General features: G+C 49.2%; 9 protein-coding genes across 9 annotated transcripts; 4 read left to right on the plus strand and 5 right to left on the minus strand.

Moving 5' to 3' along the window:
* Window positions 1-254: 254 nt before the first annotated feature.
* DEU56DRAFT_739490 (uncharacterized protein) lies at window positions 255-584 on the plus strand (the record flags this gene model as incomplete). Its single annotated transcript, XM_041348735.1, has 1 exon — window positions 255-584. A coding segment is annotated over one exon (330 nt), but the record flags the coding sequence as incomplete, so codon positions are not given.
* A 938-nt stretch (window positions 585-1,522) lies between these two features.
* On the minus strand, window positions 1,523-1,717 carry DEU56DRAFT_739531 (chitin synthase-domain-containing protein; the record flags this gene model as incomplete). The annotated part of the gene is made up of 1 exon (XM_041348739.1): window positions 1,523-1,717. A coding segment is annotated over one exon (195 nt), but the record flags the coding sequence as incomplete, so codon positions are not given.
* Window positions 1,718-2,423: 706 nt separating this feature from the next.
* Window positions 2,424-3,231, plus strand: DEU56DRAFT_952539 (uncharacterized protein; the record flags this gene model as incomplete). The annotated part of the gene is made up of 3 exons (XM_041359168.1): window positions 2,424-2,817; window positions 2,924-3,084; window positions 3,136-3,231. The coding sequence occupies 3 exons, from the start codon at window positions 2,424-2,426 to the stop codon at window positions 3,229-3,231; spliced, it is 651 nt and encodes a 216-aa protein (XP_041206879.1).
* Window positions 3,232-3,854: 623 nt separating this feature from the next.
* Window positions 3,855-4,166, minus strand: DEU56DRAFT_739608 (uncharacterized protein; the record flags this gene model as incomplete). Its single annotated transcript, XM_041348747.1, has 2 exons — window positions 3,855-3,914; window positions 3,978-4,166. 2 exons carry the CDS (start codon window positions 4,164-4,166, stop codon window positions 3,855-3,857), a joined length of 249 nt encoding a protein of 82 aa, XP_041206880.1.
* Window positions 4,167-7,273: 3,107 nt separating this feature from the next.
* On the minus strand, window positions 7,274-8,499 carry DEU56DRAFT_739507 (uncharacterized protein; the record flags this gene model as incomplete). Its single annotated transcript, XM_041348738.1, has 2 exons — window positions 7,274-7,836; window positions 7,887-8,499. The coding sequence occupies 2 exons, from the start codon at window positions 8,497-8,499 to the stop codon at window positions 7,274-7,276; spliced, it is 1,176 nt and encodes a 391-aa protein (XP_041206881.1).
* Window positions 8,500-10,172: 1,673 nt separating this feature from the next.
* Window positions 10,173-12,232, minus strand: DEU56DRAFT_952540 (uncharacterized protein; the record flags this gene model as incomplete). Its single annotated transcript, XM_041359169.1, has 10 exons — window positions 10,173-10,733; window positions 11,105-11,174; window positions 11,235-11,304; window positions 11,345-11,446; window positions 11,503-11,552; window positions 11,602-11,633; window positions 11,690-11,760; window positions 11,812-11,992; window positions 12,042-12,084; window positions 12,140-12,232. The coding sequence occupies 10 exons, from the start codon at window positions 12,230-12,232 to the stop codon at window positions 10,210-10,212; spliced, it is 1,236 nt and encodes a 411-aa protein (XP_041206882.1). The 3' UTR covers window positions 10,173-10,209.
* A 2,855-nt stretch (window positions 12,233-15,087) lies between these two features.
* On the plus strand, window positions 15,088-15,913 carry DEU56DRAFT_757319 (uncharacterized protein; the record flags this gene model as incomplete). The annotated part of the gene is made up of 4 exons (XM_041350114.1): window positions 15,088-15,204; window positions 15,260-15,364; window positions 15,398-15,426; window positions 15,514-15,913. The coding sequence occupies 4 exons, from the start codon at window positions 15,088-15,090 to the stop codon at window positions 15,911-15,913; spliced, it is 651 nt and encodes a 216-aa protein (XP_041206883.1).
* An 829-nt stretch (window positions 15,914-16,742) lies between these two features.
* Window positions 16,743-17,582, plus strand: DEU56DRAFT_757320 (uncharacterized protein; the record flags this gene model as incomplete). Its single annotated transcript, XM_041350115.1, has 4 exons — window positions 16,743-16,919; window positions 17,054-17,224; window positions 17,312-17,437; window positions 17,487-17,582. 4 exons carry the CDS (start codon window positions 16,743-16,745, stop codon window positions 17,580-17,582), a joined length of 570 nt encoding a protein of 189 aa, XP_041206884.1.
* Window positions 17,583-18,144: 562 nt separating this feature from the next.
* DEU56DRAFT_739579 (uncharacterized protein) lies at window positions 18,145-19,073 on the minus strand (the record flags this gene model as incomplete). The annotated part of the gene is made up of 2 exons (XM_041348744.1): window positions 18,145-18,573; window positions 18,633-19,073. 2 exons carry the CDS (start codon window positions 19,071-19,073, stop codon window positions 18,145-18,147), a joined length of 870 nt encoding a protein of 289 aa, XP_041206885.1.
* Window positions 19,074-19,499: the final 426 nt, after the last annotated feature.

Raw genomic sequence — 19,499 nt, forward strand, 5'->3', positions numbered from 1 at the left:
TGCCTCGCATCACCTTGGAGACGGAGGCCCAGTCTCCCTGAAGCCATTGAGGCGATAGATGACCTTTTGCGTTTCATCAAAACTTATATCGCTCCGAAAATTGCTTCGGTCTTCAAGGATCATGCTCCGGACCAATTTGATGAGATTCTAAAGTACGTCTTACATTTTTATATTTACTATTACTGATTTATTAAAACTATTGTAGAGCAAATGAGCGTGTTCAGAACATCCTCCAACACAAATTTGAGGCTCGTCCAAATCTGAGCATGGGGGGGCCATTCTTCACTATTGCCGCCAAAGAGGCCGGATCCGGGGTCGTTCACATCGACTGGAACGACGATCGTGCGATTTATGCTTTTGTTTTTGCAGTAGGTGATTGGGAGGGGGGAGAATTTTGTGTGCCGCAACTGGGCATCAAAATCCCTGTGCGCCCTGGGCAAGTATTGGCGGTCCTAGCTCGGGTCCTAGCTCATTTTAGTGCCCCTGTTACAAGCGGTCGTAGAATCGTTTTCACTTGCTTCACCGACCGCTTACTTTTCCGTCACCGTCCCACGGATGATATCCCAGTTATTGTCATTGCGTAGGTACTATTTACTTACAGTACAACAGTGACCGTACAACAGTGACCATACAAAGTGACCGTCATCTCGAATCAAATACTTACTGTCTTCCTGTCCCCCGCCGTACAACCTTTCACGTCATGAGTCGGAGACGAGCAGGGTCGTGCGATCGACCATAGCCATTTGGCACAGGCGAAACAACATCCATCTGCGCACGTCCCGTGCCACACGCAGTATCGCTCACGAGGACCATCCCCGAGGTAGGATTGCGAGACTTCCGCGGAATGGATGAGTCCCCCCCCCCCCCCCCTTACAGCCCTGAGATTGAGCGTCAGCAACAAAATACACGGAAAGTCGGCAGCAAATACCTAGCCTGCCCCAGCCTACCTCCAAATCCGCCCCCACGTCGATGATCTCATGGCCCGCCCATGAATCCTGATAGCTTCAGACCGACTCGCGAGGTTTTGTTCTTAGTTCCTGGTTTTTCTGGTTAGCCTTGATTGCTTTCATCCGCCGCGCACCGAAAGGAACTTCTTGGGATGCTCGACAGGGTATTGGACTGGTCCTGGAGCTCGAGTTTGACTTTGCCGAGATAGGATTGCGAGACTTGCGCTGAAGTCCGTGCTCCGGATAGCAATCCTCGTGCCTCCGGATGGCAATCCACAGCAATACGGCGCTCTAAGCGCAGGCGAGTCAGTGCTCGCCTGATGAGGTTGTCGAGGAGATCGCCGTCGTCCCGATGATATGTTAGACGTAAGTCTGGGGTGAGTTGCATTGCGACAGGAAGTTTACGTGTTGCATGGCTGCGGGCACGACTGAATGATAGTCGAAACCAAATCGATCATGATCATAGACCGCATCGAGAAGCAACAGAAACCACAAGGCTGCTCCGGGGGCATAAACTTTCCAAGGTTATGAACCGTCGAGTTGATCCAGCGACGACGTTGAGGGAGCAGAATCTTTCAGCCATCAGGCACTACGGTAAACGCATGAGCGTCATGAACGAATCGGGTATTGTTGTGCAGAGAGAAGTGCTTCAGAAGGAGCGTGATAAGGTATCGATCTTCTCCGAGGTGCAGCGAGTTCTTCATGTGCAGGGTATCGACGCGGTTCTGCGAGTAGTCCTGGACCATCTGGTTGGATATCACAAGGGGCTTGAGCTGCACCAGCAAATCGATGGTCTTCCGCAACGAAGTCTCATCTTCTGAACCCAATTATGCTGACCATCAAAATGGAGAGTGCGAGCAAAATACCCTCTGCGAGCTGACACTGTGGTGAGTAAAACAATTTGCAGTCTCGGGACCTTGCATGAAATACAAGAGTCGACCCGCATTCGTAAATCGGATTTCTGTGCGTGCCTTCTGCTGTGTGGGGGTGGCATTGGTGCCCGTCAACTCTATGAACGCGAAGGTTATGTTGAATTCTGATGTGTGATGGACGAGGCAGCATACCTCCGAGAAAAGAGCCTTTCCATGTTGTTATGGTACGAAATGTAGCGAAGACCATCCAAAATTGGTAGGCTTCAGAGTGGGGTAATTGAACGTCGATTGCAGAGAAGGTACATAGCCTTGCTTGAGCTGGTGTTGTGACATTAGCTTTGGGTATTGGATATGTCCGTCCGGTGGAGCAGGCGATGCTGTGGTTACTGGTGCAGGATACGATGGGCTGAAAGGACATTGAGATACGCTCAAAATTGCCGAGGGAATACTCACGGCTTCAAAGTTGTCGGAGTCGTGGTGTGATTCCTTTACAAGAAAGTCAACAAGTATAAGTATTTAAGATTCGAGGACGCTGACCGTGTTGGGCTCTCAGTAGGCATAAGAAGAAGAGCAGCATCTTGATTAAACTGCGGATCGACGAAAGATGGATGCTGGGAGCCAGCTGCGAATGCCGCAGGCATGTGAGAAGGAACATAACTCTGGCGAACCTCCCGCGCAGCGAGCTCTGCTTCCTCCTGACGTTTCAGAATACCCTCCTGTTCTCCCACCTGCGTCTTCGTCTAATTTCTTGTTCGTCTCTTCTTCGAAGGTCTTCATGCTTCCTGAACTCATCGTCGTCTCTCCTCAGGGCTCGCCAGGGTCATGGACCCAAAAGGGTGCCTTTGCGATTGTAGGTCGAATCGTGCAGCTGTGGATTGGCGGCACGCCTAGCAAATACCAGGGCATCTTCCTTTTTCTTGCTCCAAGAATATCGGCGCACACAAAGCCCCACCAGGTGGATCGCCATTGTAGCTCAGTGGCTGGTGGTGGAGAATGTAGTAAGGAACTTGGAACTTGATTGTTATCACGTGATGTTGAAGTGACATGCACGTCGCAAACACAGAAAACCCACCTGAAACACGAACATGAAAGACCTTACTGCAGAATTCCGCTCCGACGTGACGATTCATTCCGGGCGGATAACGGATATTATTCTAGTCAACGTTGGGTTGGAGCCACTAGGAAAATACACCACAACCTTCCGTCAACGGTTCCCTCCTCCAGTTATGCAGTGCCTTGTCCAATCACAGCCGCCACAACAGCCGGTGGGTGGTTTTTTATGTGCCAAACGTAACTCTGGAGCCCTCTTTTGCCAGATGATAGAAGAATCCCACCAGGAGATTGTCCCAAGTCTAAATCTTGCTCAGTTATCTGCCGCGATGCGTGACAATCGGTCAAGCAAGAACCAATGAACTTCGGTATGTCATGTCTTGAATATCCTAGTCTTCATGTTGTTAATATTTATGGTAGCGCCGCAGTGGTAGGCCCTAGCAATAAACCGCAGGACGGATTCTACATATGAGCGTCGTAGCCAAATGGCAGCCACATGGCATTTCATACCCGTGCGCCAGCCAACAGTTTATTCCCGACACGATAGGAATGCATTTATCTTCTTGAGTGTCCAGTTGAAGGTAAAAATCTACCGAGTTAAGTACTAGCCAGAATACATGCATAGTCTATTGCAGTGAACAATACCCAAACACTTTGACGCTAAACTGCGGAGGACACCTACAGATTATGGCCCTTCAGAGATAACACATATACACTAGATCGTAAGAAAATAATAGAGTACGCATAGCAAGCGGAAGCGATCCCTCTTTTGATGCCTCCGCCTGGTCAAACCGTGTCCCAAACTTCCCCGCCTGCTTTTTCCTAGCCCTCAGCAACGCACTTTGTCTCACTGTCTGGCCAATTGTTCAAACCAAAGTACGAACTCGCGTACTCTGCCGGAGGGTCGATACAAACCTACACAGCGCTGAGGTGCCTAAGAACATACACTCGGGTCACACATCCGTAGTATAATGTCTCCTCGTGATTATGAACTCACCCAGTCCGGCTGCGTGTCCAGCCCGCATGATGGATGCAGTGCCACGACCTACCACAAAATAAAAAAACATCAGCACGCCGACCTCATCCAAAACCAAAAAAAATAATGCACCTGATTATCCTTCAAGGTCATATAACTCCCTGTTTCTCCCTCCTTGTGCACAACCTGCATGAAAAGCCCACAACACAACGCCTGCATAATCGCCGTGAACCTTATCTTCTGATCTTGCACGCTCACGAGCTCCACATCAGACCATTCCATTGACCGTATCAGCTGCTCGCGTACATTGTCTGCTTGCATAAGCGCCCGAGCGGGGGGGTGGTTGATCCAGGTCCAGTTTTTGTGGGATTGGTCTAGTGGTAGGGTGCGAGTTTGTGTATGTATGTGCAAGGAGAGATAACTTACTTTGGGTATAGTCGTTGTACACGTTAAGAAGTGTCAGGTGGTCACCATCAGGGACGGTTAGCAGGGTCGTTGCAGCACCCGCTTCTGTTCGCTGGTTATTCGGGCCCAGCCATACATTTGGTACTGCAACGGCGTCAGATGCCAGTGATAGCAAACCTCAAGGCTGAGTGCGCAACTGATAACATCGCAGTAATTGTCAAGATCTCATGTTGCTACACTTGAACTCTAGGATGACGACCAGCATCTTCGAGAGCTGAACATGCGGCAGAAAAATGTCTGAGAACCCCGCCATCAAAACAATCGTTTACCCGCGGATCCAGAGGGGACTGCAGCCATCAAATTCCCCAATGCCGTGAGGTTCCCATCATCATCCAACGCCGCGGGGTGTTTCAACAGCTCTGGCGCCCTCATTCACATAATCAAAATTGACACGATCCTACACACGCGTCAGCCTACCTCAAAAACATCACCTTACATCATGCTCACCTTAATGCCCGCCTTGACAAGCTCGAGCACCGTGTTCGCCAAATTACTCCTCAAAATTTCTGTATGCGCCGATTCCTCGAGCTCCGGCATAAAGACCTTCTCCATATACAACCTAAAGCATTTGCCTGGCCTCGTTCGTCCGGCACGGCAGGCACGTTGCTGTGCCGACGCCTCGGAGATCGGGCTGACGAGTAAGCTCTCTCAACTGGTAGCCTTGATGAGCTTGAGGTCTGGACGGCGTTGGGCAAGAGTTTGGATACCATGAGGAGGGTCCGCCCATAAAATCAGCAGAAACAGAAAGCCAGCCCAGAATGGCGCCTCCAAAAGCAGCGGCGGTAGGAATAACGCGCTTGAGTTCGTTGTACATCGAACTCTCACGATGACCAGCCATCACCTGATGTAGAGGAAAATGTGGATGGGGTTGAGGAGAGCTTCTTCGATGGTGTGTAGGGCGACATGTAGTGTGCGATACCAGCTATTGCCCGGAGCTGGGGAGAGTCTCAGGAAGCGCGTTGCGAGCATTTGCAGCACAATAAACACGTTTGATGTAAGTGCGCGCTCTGGAGCATGATTGGCATGTTGCTGGTATAGAATATCTTGATGAGGTAGCTGCCGCGTTGACCGCGGAATCTGTTGCTCTTGACAGGAATCTCAACGTGGAGGCTTTGCGTATAAATGACAGTGGCAAACACGATGGCAACCGCAAGGAGGTTCATGAAGTTCGGCACCTTCGAACTCTGGGCCACGACCAGTGTTGACGGTTGTGGGCGAGAAGGCCTCCCAGGCGATGGATTCGCAGATGCTTAGTTGCAATGACAAGGGAAATACCGGCCCCGAGACCGTAACCTTTCTGAAGGAGCTCGTCGAGGAGGATAACAATGAGGGCAGCAATGACGAGTTGCTCGGTTGTCCGCAAAGACCTGTCAAGACGTATAGGGTAGCCTGGCCAAGTGAAATAATCAAAGCAAATACTGAAACCAGCATCCGTCAGTAAGGTTCGGAAAGCAGCAAAATGACACGTACATTTTTGTGTACCGCTGAACAGCGTGCGGTCTTCCTTCAGGCTGAAGTTGACCTTTCTCTAGACGACTCGGAAGACCTAGGCCACCCTGGGCCACGTCAGCACGAAGCACAATAGCGCCATCGCAGTCAGGCTCAACAAACTCTTTGAACGAACGCCGCTGGCCAGCAGCCATATTCACAAACAAAGTGTGATGAGAAACTGTTTGATGTGACGCAGCTGACACTTGGTGACAGCGGTATTCTAAGTACACTAAATTGACAGGATTCGGAAAAAGGTCAGGTATCTACTATCTCCCGTACCCGCGGTGTGAGTACTGCATCTCTAATTTCCATCAAAATACGCCTATCCTCCTCCCTCCTCTTCGCTTCATCGTGGAGAACATTCTTCATGGCTTCAACGTTAATCTTCAGAACGGAAACATCTTCGTTCATGTGGATCATGCTTTGGCTCATGCCCTGCAAGAGAGTACGAGTATGATTGTGACTATCCATGCTGTCTTGGGCAAGTTTATAAGTTGCATCTAACGAGCCTCCCTGCGCCAAGATCTTTTCTGTAATGTCGGAGACGTCTGACGTGAGGGCTCCTATTCTGGCCTCCATGCGCCTCAGTGTGTCAGCCTGACTGTGGTATTGGTCTAAATAAATCAATATCATTTTTTAGATTAAATGAACCGAGTATGGTGCATAGTAGTCTTACTTGTGTCCATAGCAATCATGGAGAATTCGAGAGAGTTGCGACCTGATGAATGGGGTAGGTCAAAGGCAAAGCTGCCAGTGGATGCTATCACCAACACATGAGTATATTGTATAACATCATTAAATAAATACGAACGAGATGCAACATTTGTCAAGGTAGACATGAGGGATATGTAGGATTGATAGGACTTCAAGCTAGTGACCACGTAATACTTATATGATGTGTGTCAACAATCTATATTTGGCCCGAAGGCGCAATCACCAGGACACTCAAATAAACGGAGGTAAGGACTCAGCATGCTACCCATTGTTAACCAGATTTATAGAATCTGTCCCGACACAGCTAAGTACCCATTGTTCACCATATTTATATAATCTGTTCCACAGGTCTACACCTGCCTGGGATGGCAATCCAGGGGTCTGGATGGCAACATCATGGCCTCCGGATGGCAATCCATGTGCCTCCTGATCCCTCAGGACAGCAATCCCCATTGCTCTGGCTGGCAATCCACTGCCCTTGGGTGGCAATCCCCGACAGCAATCCCCGTCCCTCCAGACGGCAATACCCATAGATGCCCTCCGGGCCGCAAGCCACACCATACCAACCTGATCCGGGCATGTCAGGGTTCCCCTGTCTCATTCGTTTATATACATATAAGGTACATGATGATGGTATCTAATATATCACCTATGTCCTATGTACAAGTAATTCCTGGAGGCCTGCACTTCTAGTCATGTTTATACGCTTGCCAGAAGCAAGCTAACTCAGCGTCAAACCTTGATGACAGAAATCTCCATTAGCCACAAAGCAATGATGTAGTAGTGATGACATACCATGTCTGCTTCGCTTGCTCCAGCAGATCTGTTCCTTCAAGTTGCAGTGATGTGCGACGCAGGAAGCACTGTTCCAACATAAACCGGTATAGGTCCAAGTGCAGTATTGCATTGGCAGTCGTGTAGTTATACCGAAATATTGATGATTGGATTGGCTCATAGACGGTTGCCATCTCTTCATCTCGTTCTAGCAGTGACCAGCCATTGCAGGTAACTGGGTCAAACTGGAAAGGGGTTGAAGAGAGGCTCATCTGAGGACGCAACTCAACTCCCTGCATATCCAAAGCCAGCCTCCAAGTATATTGATCACCAACAGTACGGATTCTGTGAGGATAGAAGGACTGGGAGGTCATATTGCCAGGTAGGGTGGAAAACCATTGAAAGCCACGTTGGCCATATTTGATTGGGACAGTGAGGTCATGTAGTGGCCTTTCCCTCCACACTTGAAGAGTGCTCCTGTCTTCAAATGTAGCTATTGGATACAATGAATAAGCCGCATCAAAGGCTATAAAGTTCATGACACAGGCTACAGGCCATCAGCTTTTGAGTATAATGGACTGGTAGCCATGGACTCACTGGAATGGAAATTGATGATGGTGTCAAACGGGCTGGTGGCGCATTCTATAACTTGGATCTTCAAAAAGCCATTGGAGCCATGTTTCTCAAGTGAGAATACAGACTTGACCCCTTTGATTGAATAGCACCGGCCTGTTTGAGTATTGTCCCATGTATCAGAAACAATGGTACGGTAATCCTGAGGTTGCCTGGAGTGTGGTTTAAATGTGTAGCCCTCCCTTTCAACAACGTAGTCCAACACCTCTCTTGCATGCCCTGGATGGACATACAGGTCCATGTCAGCATCAACATAGAATGTTCGGTCTAGAAACTGCAGTGCATTTGAGCCTGCAATGAGTGTCCCGGTACATGCTTGTAAGCTTCGAAAGTCGAGAGGTTTTTCGAGGAAGCGAGAAATATGTCGATTAATCAGGAAGGCACGGCGGGAATAGTCCTTGGAGGCAGCATATGCTGCATGACAGGTGTACCCAAGGCGCACAAGGTCACGAGGTGAGATGCAAGAGAAAATAACATCATACACTGGTGCACGGTAGAACACTTCACCTACTGCACATTCATCTGCAAATTGAGGCTGATGGCTGGTGCATCCTATTAATATTGAGGTGCGTGACATGATGTCAACTGGGGCTGAAATCTGAAGGCGAGGAAACTGACCAACTTCAAGTCTACTTATAATGTTAGCCAACACTAGCATTGCATTTCCTTGGAAGATAGAGGTAGCGGACATCAGTCTGATTCAAACTAACAAAGCCTTTGTGAGATAAATAAACGTTAAACACCAATGTTTGCCCATCAATTGGACAAAGCCTTAAGTTTGTAGGGCAAAAGCTGTAAGGGCTTTGTCTTACGGGCACCGCTTTCATAGTGAGTTTGCACCTGGCTGACTGGCAGTCCTGTAAGATTGGCCACATCCGGACACAGGTCTCATGACCCGGTGCTTGCCAAAACTATTTACTGGCAACCAGGCAGATACAAGATTGACTAGAGACACGGTACATAAATACATAAATTATGATTAAGTTGCTCGTACAGACATGGCGCAAAAGACTTAGCAGAATTTGTGAAAAGGTGACCTGCTGGTTGTCATATATAAATTAATAGTTAAGTTATACAAGGACTTATGGTGTAATAGTTTGCGCGCGTAAAATGCTTACTATAGCGAAATCCGTGTGTCGGGCAAGCAACTCACATAGTCTGTTGGCGTTATCCGACCCGGAAAGACATAAGTTGGTGGCATACCCAGCCTGCCCCAGCCCACCTCCAAATCCGCCCCCACGTCGATGATCTCATGGCCCGCCCATGAATCCTGACAGCTTCGGACCGACTCGCGAGGTCTTGTTCCTGGTTTTTCTGGTTAGCCTCGATTGCTTTCATCCGCCGCGCCCCGAATCTCCGTCATAACAGTACACAGTCCATCATAGTTACCGTCCCGATGATATGTTAGACGTAAGTCTGGCTCTCCAACATGTTCAGATGCCGACAAAGCGATTATTGCTGCCGGAGGAACACCAAGTTCCATGGGGGCGGTGATGCCGCCGGGAGTAATGGGCTGTGACATCTGGGTGTGGAACCTCATTCAGACGTCCAATCACGTCGATGAACCCCTTACCAATACAAAGGTAAGGTGTCTTGCACACACGTCCGCCAGGTCCCACTTTCAAAAGTCACGAGACTCAAACGGTCATTGGATCCAAAACCAGACAACGTGTGGCCCTTCCAAAATCCTCAGCGATAGCGTTGAAAAGGTGATGATTCTCCCTCCTCTTCCTCCGCTGGTGGGCCTCATTTGTAGATGACCAGGGCTCGGGCTTGAATCATAACGACAAAGGAGGCTGATGGAAAATTTGGGCGGACTTGGATGGAACGTATGACGATATAGTGGGATTAGCTGGGTGTTGACATGACTGAGACGGCGTAGTCTATTGGGGCGTTATCTGTGGGATCGCAAGGTGGACGGGGGCAGGGGCAAGGGCGTGTGCCTGATAAATCTCGGCCAGGATAGACTGCAGATGCATGGGGATCGCCCATTTATTACCATCTCCGTCGCCAATCTTCATAGGTCGGCGATGTTGTTGGAATAAGATAGAGTAGGATATTACGATAAGAAAAGGACTGACCTTGTGTGAAGAGAGTGACTGCACTCTGGGCTCTTGAACTAGACAGACATTTACCTGCTGCACCGCCCGCTGTGATCATCCCGAATGGTGGGAGGCAGATTGGTTTCCTCGTATTCCTCCTCTAACCTTGACCTCCGCAGTCTTTGGCGTAACTTTGAGAGACAGCAGAGGGGAGCTTCAGTCTTCAACGTTGTTGGCTCGAGAAATCAGGATGTTTGAAGGAGCGGCAAGGCTCCAGGCGTATTCGCCTTGGAGGTAGAGCCCCATACCGATATAAGGGCTTCTGCTAGCCGGCCTGGACTCTTGCCCACGGTGGTGTCCGCTGGGTCAATCGGGGAAGGAGGTACGGTGGTCTTGTGGGTCTTTCCTTTAGCAGCAGGTTCAGCTTCCCGTCCACGGGTTTCGACGGTAACAAGAGGTGCAGGCTGGGAGGCAGCTGCAGGGGGAGGGTGGAAAGCAGCTGGGAGTGTATGTTGGGAAGTGGCTGTATGGACGTGTTGAGAAATAGCCGAGACAGAGACCTTGGATGCGCTAGAAATGGTCTGTTCTCGCTCGACCTCCCGGATGCTTCGATTAGCCGTGGGTGTTGGTGGCGCATGATGAGAAATGGACGTTGTATTGCTCCTCACGCCACGCTCAGTGGCCATTGGGGTCGGAGGCGAGGGGGTGGCTGCCTCGGAAGTAGATGACTGGGTTGTGACTATGCTTGCCCGGGTACGCTCTTGGACTTCTAGGCATAGTCATCCTCAGAGATGTCCGGTTCATCTTCGTCAACACGATGGCCACTCTCGCTATACACGATAGACGCGGGTCCACTGCAAACGTAGTTAGTAATGTACCGGTCCTATGCGGATTTTCACATACTACTTGGTCGTTCCCTAATCCCAAACTACTTAGCGTGCGTAAAACAAATACACAAGAATCACCCACGTTGTTATTCCATTTTATCCACGCTTTGAATTTGGTGAGACCAAAGTGAATCTCGACGCTCAACACGATCGTCCACTATGTCTTGCCATTCTTGCCAGCGACCGTTCTCTACATGCGCTGTATGATTGACAAGCGTGAGAGTGCGATTGAACGAGACAAGCACATGCTTACTGATAGAGTCGTCCCGGGCTGAAGCCATGCACTTCCGCAAAAACACCGTGGATTCTTTAACCTTCACACACTGCAAATGCACACGTTTGTAAAGTCAGCCCACGTGCCAGTGAAACCACCCAACACATACTCGAGCGAGGATACAATCAAATGCACCGGGCAGTAGCCGAGGACCAGAAGGGAGCTCGCAAAGTCGATCTCTTCGAGACAAGTGCTCCGGATCATTTGGATCGTACTCACGCAAGTACTTCACCCTTCACCCCGTACACAAATCTCGACATCCGGGCCGAAACATGGTGATCGCAGCAGAAGCCAAGTGCGCCATCGGCCGCAGCTTTTGAGCTAAATCGTACGATATCAGAGAGATGAAGCACTGGAATAATCATATGGCCTCTTACGTCGGGCTGTCAGTTCTGTTCACAGTAATCTTCAGTGGAGCGAGGCGTTCCTGTAACTGAATAAAGAGCCACGGGCTAGCCGCGAATCCTCTCACCAACCAGACGGACTACGAAAAGGCGATCATTAAGGCCTCATGGTGGTTAGTGATGAGTAACCCACTTTGATCATCCCTTGTGACGCGTCAACCGGGGCTTTGATTGACGTGATTGCCGCCGGCCGCCTGTATAGAAGGCTCGAAGAACTCTGCCACCTCCGCGCTATCGAAGATTAATATTGTTATCACACTGGATGTTTGTTCGCCTACTTACACATCGAGTTTCAGCTGGCCTCCATGGATGCCGGCTGAGAGATCTTTGTCAAGCGGAGAGCCGAATGGAACGAATTGTAGCTCCTTCTTGTCTCGGAATAGTCGGTTTGTGGTCTCATCAAAGCGTTTCGTGACGTGGTCCATCGAATCGGGAGTGCCATGCTTCGAGCTTTTGAGGTTCTCTGCATTGTACGATAAGATGATGCCTTGGGTACAAAGACTTCGAGGAACTCCCTTGCCCTTCGGCTGATGAAGACTGATCCGGCAAATATACCTTCCGAAGCAAACGATCAGACGCGAAAAGACATTATCTAGCGTGATCAAAGTACCCTGTCAAGGTCGAATGAAGGCCGCCTATCGACCCTCTCGCACCAGAGCGTTAATCCAGGGGTCCGGAAGATGAGATTTAGATGTGCGTCCATGCGGATGGCCAATCCGCATTCATCTGGATGGCGGTCCACATGCCTCCGGATCACAATCCGTAGATGTGGGTCCCCATGCGGATGGCCAATCCGCATTCATCTGGATGGCACTCCACATGCCTCCGGATCACAATCCGCAACAGGAAGTGTTGCGCTTTGTGCTGCGCGTGGTGCTGAAAAGTTAGCTTTATCCCCCCTTTGTTATTGCAAATACAAACAAAAAATATCCCGCACAAAACGTTGCTGATGAATCGCATAAGTTTGAGTTCACGTGCGAAGTCAGATAGCGCTGAAGGACGCGAAGGCATCAGACATACCATTAGGACCGTCCCACAAAGCGGCCACTTGCTTTCCGCAACACTTCGTCCAGACAGAGCGGAAAAATGTTACATAGTGTCAGGAGACAGAATCCTGCACAAGGACCTGTGGCTGCTCCACCGCATAACTGCAAGGAACACGTTAAAAATGTCGGGATTGAAACGGAATGAAATTGAGGCAACAGAAAAACATCAGAAAACAATATAGCACATACACAAAGGAAGTCACGGTGTCATTGGCCATTGGGGAAACAGTTTGTGAGGTTGCCGATGGGGCCAAAGGAGTTTCACGGTGGAGTCGGATCATTCGTCGTCGGCTGGACAATGCTCCACGAGCTCGAGGATGCTGTGCATGTGAGGGAGTAGTGTAGGTGCTAGGGACGATTTTATGAGTGGAAAGATGAGTCAGAATGGAAGATGCGAACCCAGTGACGACGTCGGTGTATGCCTCTAGGATTCCTTCCTGCAGTTACGATATCAAAGTCGAGCTAGCGAGCGATGGTCAGGAATGAACAGACCCAGAAGTCCATAAACCAGCTTACAATGCTATGTTGCACAGAGCCCCGCGTGTCCACAAAAGCACGACAGTACTGATGTCTTGGCATTGCGATTAAGAGCGTTGCTCTGCAGGTTCTCGAGTAAAACGTTCACGAACGCGCTTGTTCCATGCATTACGTTCTAGTCGAATGGGAAATGGGATTCGTTTTGATGAGGTGCTATAAACAAACAACATCATAGACTATAGTGGATCACGTGAGAATTGAAAGTAAGATTGACTTTTCCTCACGTATATGCTACATGTACTCCACACCCTCAACGCAACCGTTCCATAGTCAATCATGCCGCTCTCTACCTCTACCTCTTCGTTCCCATCCATATCAGAGACAGAGCGAGTGAGCCTCAGTTTCGTCGGAGGTAATGACTTCGGATACGCCTGTTAGGAAGCGGATGAGGCTTGGGAGGTAGAGGGGTTGGTCAGTGCTGCGAGACGTGAGGTGCGTGGCAGGTGATGCTAAAATGATATTCTGCGTCCTCTTGTAGTTCTATTAATCACACAGGTTTTCGCCTAGGCGTGGGACTCAGTGGGTAATTACTGCAAGCCCACCTCACTCCACGTTCCTTTTCACCCATGTTGCGCAATCCTCTCGCATTTCTATTGCCATTTCCACGCTTGAAAATGATCGAATCTATCCTGCAGTTTTTCAAGCTTGGCCCGTGGTACCAACGGTCAGGACTGTACTTGATATTCCGCATTCTCCCATTAACTCCGTCATTAACCAGAGCGTTCGATATCCATATCACACGCCACTGGCAAAGCTACTGCCCTCCCTGAAGAGATCTGACCCCGCAACAGTGCTGCGCGCTTGGCCTAGAGGACTGCTCCGTTTGCTACAATGCGGGTCGGAATTAGCAGCATCGGTCTTCGCGGTTCGTGTTGCTTTTTGCGAGGACTTAGCAGACGAACTTAGCAAACGAAACACCTGGCATAGGATTAGCGTTTGTACCGATTAGTATCGTGTCAATTTCAGACGAAAATGGGCCCGTAACCACAGGAAGAGACCAGATTCCTCATGACCGTGTTTTCAAACAGAGTCGGAAACATGCCTTTGGCTTCGCCGCGCATGTGACCATCGCCTCGAGCTGTCCTAGTGATGGAATCTAGTCCCAGTCTTGATGTGGTATTAAAAAAGATGCACACAATATAGACCTATCACTGAGGTCACCAAAGAAGAAATCCGGCGACGAGGGTGCTATGCCAGCTGCACACACGTCCTTGACGCGGGTCCATTGGAAGCTGCGAACGCACAAGGGCAGTCTGCACACTGGGAGATCGCGCTGCTCGCCTGATGAGGTTGTTGAGGAGATCGTAGTCGTCGAGATGATATGTTAGAGGTAAGTCTGGGGTGAGTTGCACTGTGAGAGGAAGTTTACGTGTTGCACGGCTGCGGGCACGATCCTGAAGTCTGTGAGGATGTCGCTGCAGAATACGCCGGCTTCGAGTACCTCTACGTGCCCTCCGAGTCTTCGACATAGGTCTATGCAAGTAACGCCTCGACTTAGTTCCTATGCGAAGTCAGCTATGGCTGAAAGAGTCAGAAAGACGCGAAGGCCCGGATCAGAAATACCATTAGCAGTGTCTCACAAAGCGGTAATCATTTCCGAAGAAGAGCACGTTCGGCAGTACCGAACAAAGGACGACTTTCAAGTTGTGTTGAAATCCCGCTGAGTCCTCCAGGTGCCTGTTTCAATTGCCCCTCTATGCCGCTCGGCTTTGACCGCAGACGGACAGTTACCTGCTGCTATTGATTAATGGTTTGTGATGCAACAAAGCATGCACTAGTATTCTACACAAAGACATGATATCCATTCTATCAAGCCTATATAAGCCCCTGGGACCTCCTTGCTATGAAACGTAGCAACCTGCAGGCGCTGACTTGCCAGTGGCTCCTTCTCCTGATCACTCTTCACAGACACCTTAATATGCATGCGGATTGCCTGCGTCCTCATGCAGCCAGTGATACGCAGTGTGTAGATACTATGGATGATGGGGATGCCGTCCTTGTCTGGAAATGCGGTCCGTCTCAAACATCTGACGGGTGTCTCAATAAAACTCAAGAAGATTCTGACTCGGATATACCGTTAATCGGAGTTTTAGTAAGGCCCCACCCTATAACCTACGTAACATTGCTGATGGGGACGGATGCTGCAGATAGATGCGTGTTCATCTTTGACAACAGAACTTGCCGCTGCACGGGCAGAATGTGACCACATGAGGGCCAGTGTCCCAAAGGTTGGAAGATTCATCACAATATATGTTAGTATCATGCTAACTTGATTCGTTTGAAAGATCATTTCAACACTCGAGGATAGCATGAGGTGTGATGTTTGCACTGATGTTCTTGTGCGTCCCTATACGTCAGTATTCTCCATCGTGATCATTATCACATCTAATGATCTCTTTAGTCTTAAGGATTGCGGGCATACCTTTTGTGTTGCATGTCTAGCAAAGGCTCTGCGCATGAACTTCTGTGATCATGTGGAACATCGTCTCGACTCAAATCGCCCAACTGTCACTGACAATGCTGTCACTGAGCATGAGATTATGTGCATTGGAAGATCCATTCGGGATATGATGTTTCATCAGCTTCCTCTGCCAGAGTATAGATGCCCCAAGTGCCGCAGCAACATTTCCTCCAAACCCATCCCCGCCTTTGTCGTCCAGCAGCTTTTGGATGATATTAGCAAGTTATCTCAGGATTTGATGCCAAGGGTGGCGTGTCGTACCCCACAGGGCATTGATCAACTTGCAGGCAACATTGATGCTGTGTGGGATGCATTCTTTTCGGCAGGACAAGTTCGTTAACGTTCATGTTGTACACTTAACAATGTATGTAATTATACAAATAAATCCAACTCTGTTGGGAGATGTCAGATTGTGATATGCGAAACCATCAAACAGTGATGAACCACACGGACTCCGACATGACATTGGCAACCTGTAGGTTCATCATGACTCATGATAGAGATGTCCACCATTCAACGCACTAATGATCAGCATGAGACTGAATATAGTGCTATATAGCGTAAAGCCACGCTACGTGCAGCTACAGGAGTTACAAAGGCAAACACCGTGCTACAGGTAGCTACAGGAGCTACCACTAGGCGCTACAGGCAGCTACAGGTGCACCCGTAGTACGTACGTCACGCGTCAGACTTGGCAGGTATGCGAAATAAGGCAGCCGCAGCATAACTTGTCAGCGTCAAGAGGACACGGACTTGTGCAACACGATACCCCGAAATTTACAATCAAACATTAGTGTAGTGTTACAAAGGAGTAGTATAAAAAACACGAACCATTAACCTTCGTTGACTCAAACAGTGTCGAGACCACGTGACCCTTTTCAGTTCAAATGTTCAACTCGCATTTTTCACCTCAGCAAATATTCCTTCACCCGACGACATGGCCTCCAGGACACCACGCGATGTTTTATCCCGTGAAAACACTCAAGTGGTCACACTTTCTTGTCTGCGGGGACACCTATTCAGGTCCGTTTCTATGCCCTTCGCTTCTCTATTCGGCGGCAAGCCCACGACCACACCCCAACAATCGTCGCTGCCTTCCCACCCACAATGTGATTCGTGACGTTCTTGCTGCGCTCACGTCGACTCATTAAACGGCTGATGTCCCTGCCATGATTGAGACGAGGCTGCTGCTGCGGTGCGACGACCATAAGCAGTGCCTCGCTTGCGGTTACAAGAAACGCGCGTCGAATCTGGTTGCCGCCACTGGGAACTACAATGCCTCAATTCCCACTGAATTCTCTCGGTATCCAGCCAATTTCTCCTTGCCGGCATACACAGATATCCAAGTTGATACCACCGCCAATATTATTCCCCTTACCTGTGGCTGGTGACGCCACGGCCAGCTAAGCCAGCTCCCTTGCACTTCTTCCCGAATCTTGGCAGCCTGTTGGTATCTTCTGGTTATTCCTTTTCTTCACAGCGAACCAGCGGTTGTCGTGCGACAATCTTGTCGCTCTCCGCGTTCGTGGTGTTTGACTTTGTAATGATGTGCACTGGCCATTTGCGCATGGTGTTCGTGGTGGGCATTGTCGACGCAACACCTCTTGAACCTGGTTCGAACGCAAACCAAACCTCCCGATCGCGTTCAGAGGTGTTTGGTCCATAGTTCGACACCAGGAGCCAGTTTGCTGCGAGGACAATAAATATGTGAGTTCCATTGCATCTTCTTTACGCTTAGGATTTGACCAACATGCCCTCTTCAGAATGGTCTCGTCAATCGACTGCCAGTGCACCCATCATGCAGATCATATTCTTCCGAGACGGGCTTTTCGAATATGCGAAGAAGAAATCGAGGATATCACAGGTGAGTTAGTCCAGCAACGGCCATTTCTTTTCCTGACCGTGTCTACTAGGGGCGATCTACGATATCTGGCGGAACAAATTGTTGGCACGAGATTCGAGCAGCGCGAAAGGGGGATCGTGAAGGTGTAGAAGTGGATGATGATTGACCCTTTAGGAGGCGACTGCATCTCAAGTATTGTATGCATGCTCGTGCGCTATGGCACCTTGAATTAATTCAATTTCGTTGATTTACGGTTAGTGGTGTGATTGGTATTGTGGGAGCTACATGTAGCAGCGTGTAGCTACATGTAGCTCGAACGAGCAGATACTAGCACTATTTCTATTGCACCCTGTAGTACATGTAGCAACTCGTAGCACCTGTAGCTGCCTGTAGCACCTGTAGTTGGTTGCTACAACGAGCTACAGGAGTTGCCATAGCGCTATATAGTTAACCGTGTGGCTATATAGCTGCATATAGTAGGCACTGACTATATAGCACCCTGTAGCCAAGTGTATTTTTCCTGATGTGAACATTTTGCGCTTTGATAGTAGTGCAACTATTGGAAGTACAATACAGTAGATACAAAATCCTCCATACCCAGTGGAGGCATTTTAATGTTATGGTGAGGTTGGTTCAGTATTGCGACCGGTGACTGCGGCATATCTTTGTGCAATACTGTAAAACCAATGTCAATCGGAGTGTGCAGACTAATTAGAAATATGGTAAACTCACCAGAGGACCTCTTGAGAATGAACAAGGCTTATGGGCTGTTGAACATTGAGCGCTTCCAGTTCATCTACATCCAATGTACTCAACCACTCTTCGTTGTAGAAGTTGCGTGGAAGGCCTGGCACAGGGTTACCAGAACGTATAGCATTACGCTGGGTGGTGGGGACCCTAATACGAGGCCAATTACCACGCTTAGGTCGATTTACCTGGTTGAATTTAGTAGTCATGAAGACACGATCAAATACACGAATCCATGTGGCCACTTCAGGATTACGCCACTCATCCAGAAATATGACGTAACGCTTGAGGCCATCACGAGTGTCAGACTCGTCACCACTCATGCCATCTGGTCCCATGTCGCGAATGATATTTCTGTAACCGACAAGGTCCTCGTGGCAATAGGCTGCAGTGATACGATGGTCAAGAAGCTAGCAGAAGAACAGTGTCAAAATGCAACAAGGTAAATCACAGAGTATAAGGCACGCACAGTTTTCCGGCGAGCCCTTCGAGCAGCAGCTTGGCGGTTGTCAATAGTTCGTTGAGTAGGGGGCATTGCATTGGCAGTTCGGACCTGTGCCTGGTAGTGCAAGCAGAGAGTTTTGATGTGGATTCGGAATGCTGTCTCAACAGCGTTCTTATCATCACTGGTGTATAGGCCCGATTCAATAAAACTCCGAGCAAAGACTTTGGCTGCTTTCTTGTTCCAGGGACTAAGGTGTGTTTTGCCAAATTCCAGTCGAAAGTTCTCAGCAGTTGGCCCACCTTGTTTTGCCATCACAAACCGTGCAATTTCTGTTCCGTCAGGGGGGGGAGGTAGAAGGTCATTCTTGGTCTCACGACCAAGCATATGCATAGCATGCTCACGGACTTCCCTCTGTGTAATGCAAACATTAACACCTACAACCGTCAGATGCTGAAGTGATCTCATACCTTTAAAATTATGTCCCTAGCAGGCCGATAGCGGCTAGACCTACTGGGAGGGGTAATGACACGATTGACAGGTTGCTCATGCACTACAGTACATGGATTCACAGCAGATGGGACACTGGATGTTGATGCATTTGGAGATACAGAATTGTTCTGGAGCCGCACAAAGCGCCGAAGAGTTGCCACGTCAGCACGTGTTTCCATGACTGCACAGAGTACACGATCAATATCCTTTCTGGTGGCCCATGACTGTTGATCCATATCATGATCTGAAGTCTAGTGGAAGGTGGTGAGAAATCGAAAAGAATCTGTAATAAAAACAATGGCGTACAATTGGCTGATCTGTTTGATCATCTCCAAAGAACATGTCTTTTTCACCAAGATTCCGATCTGTGGTCTAGTGAAAGGGGGTGAGAGATCAAAAAGC

The sequence above is a fragment of the Suillus clintonianus genome (genome assembly GCF_016758775.1).
Source record: "Suillus clintonianus strain FC179 chromosome Unknown DEU56scaffold_51, whole genome shotgun sequence".
In the NCBI taxonomy this organism is placed as follows: Eukaryota; Fungi; Basidiomycota; class Agaricomycetes; order Boletales; family Suillaceae; genus Suillus; species Suillus clintonianus.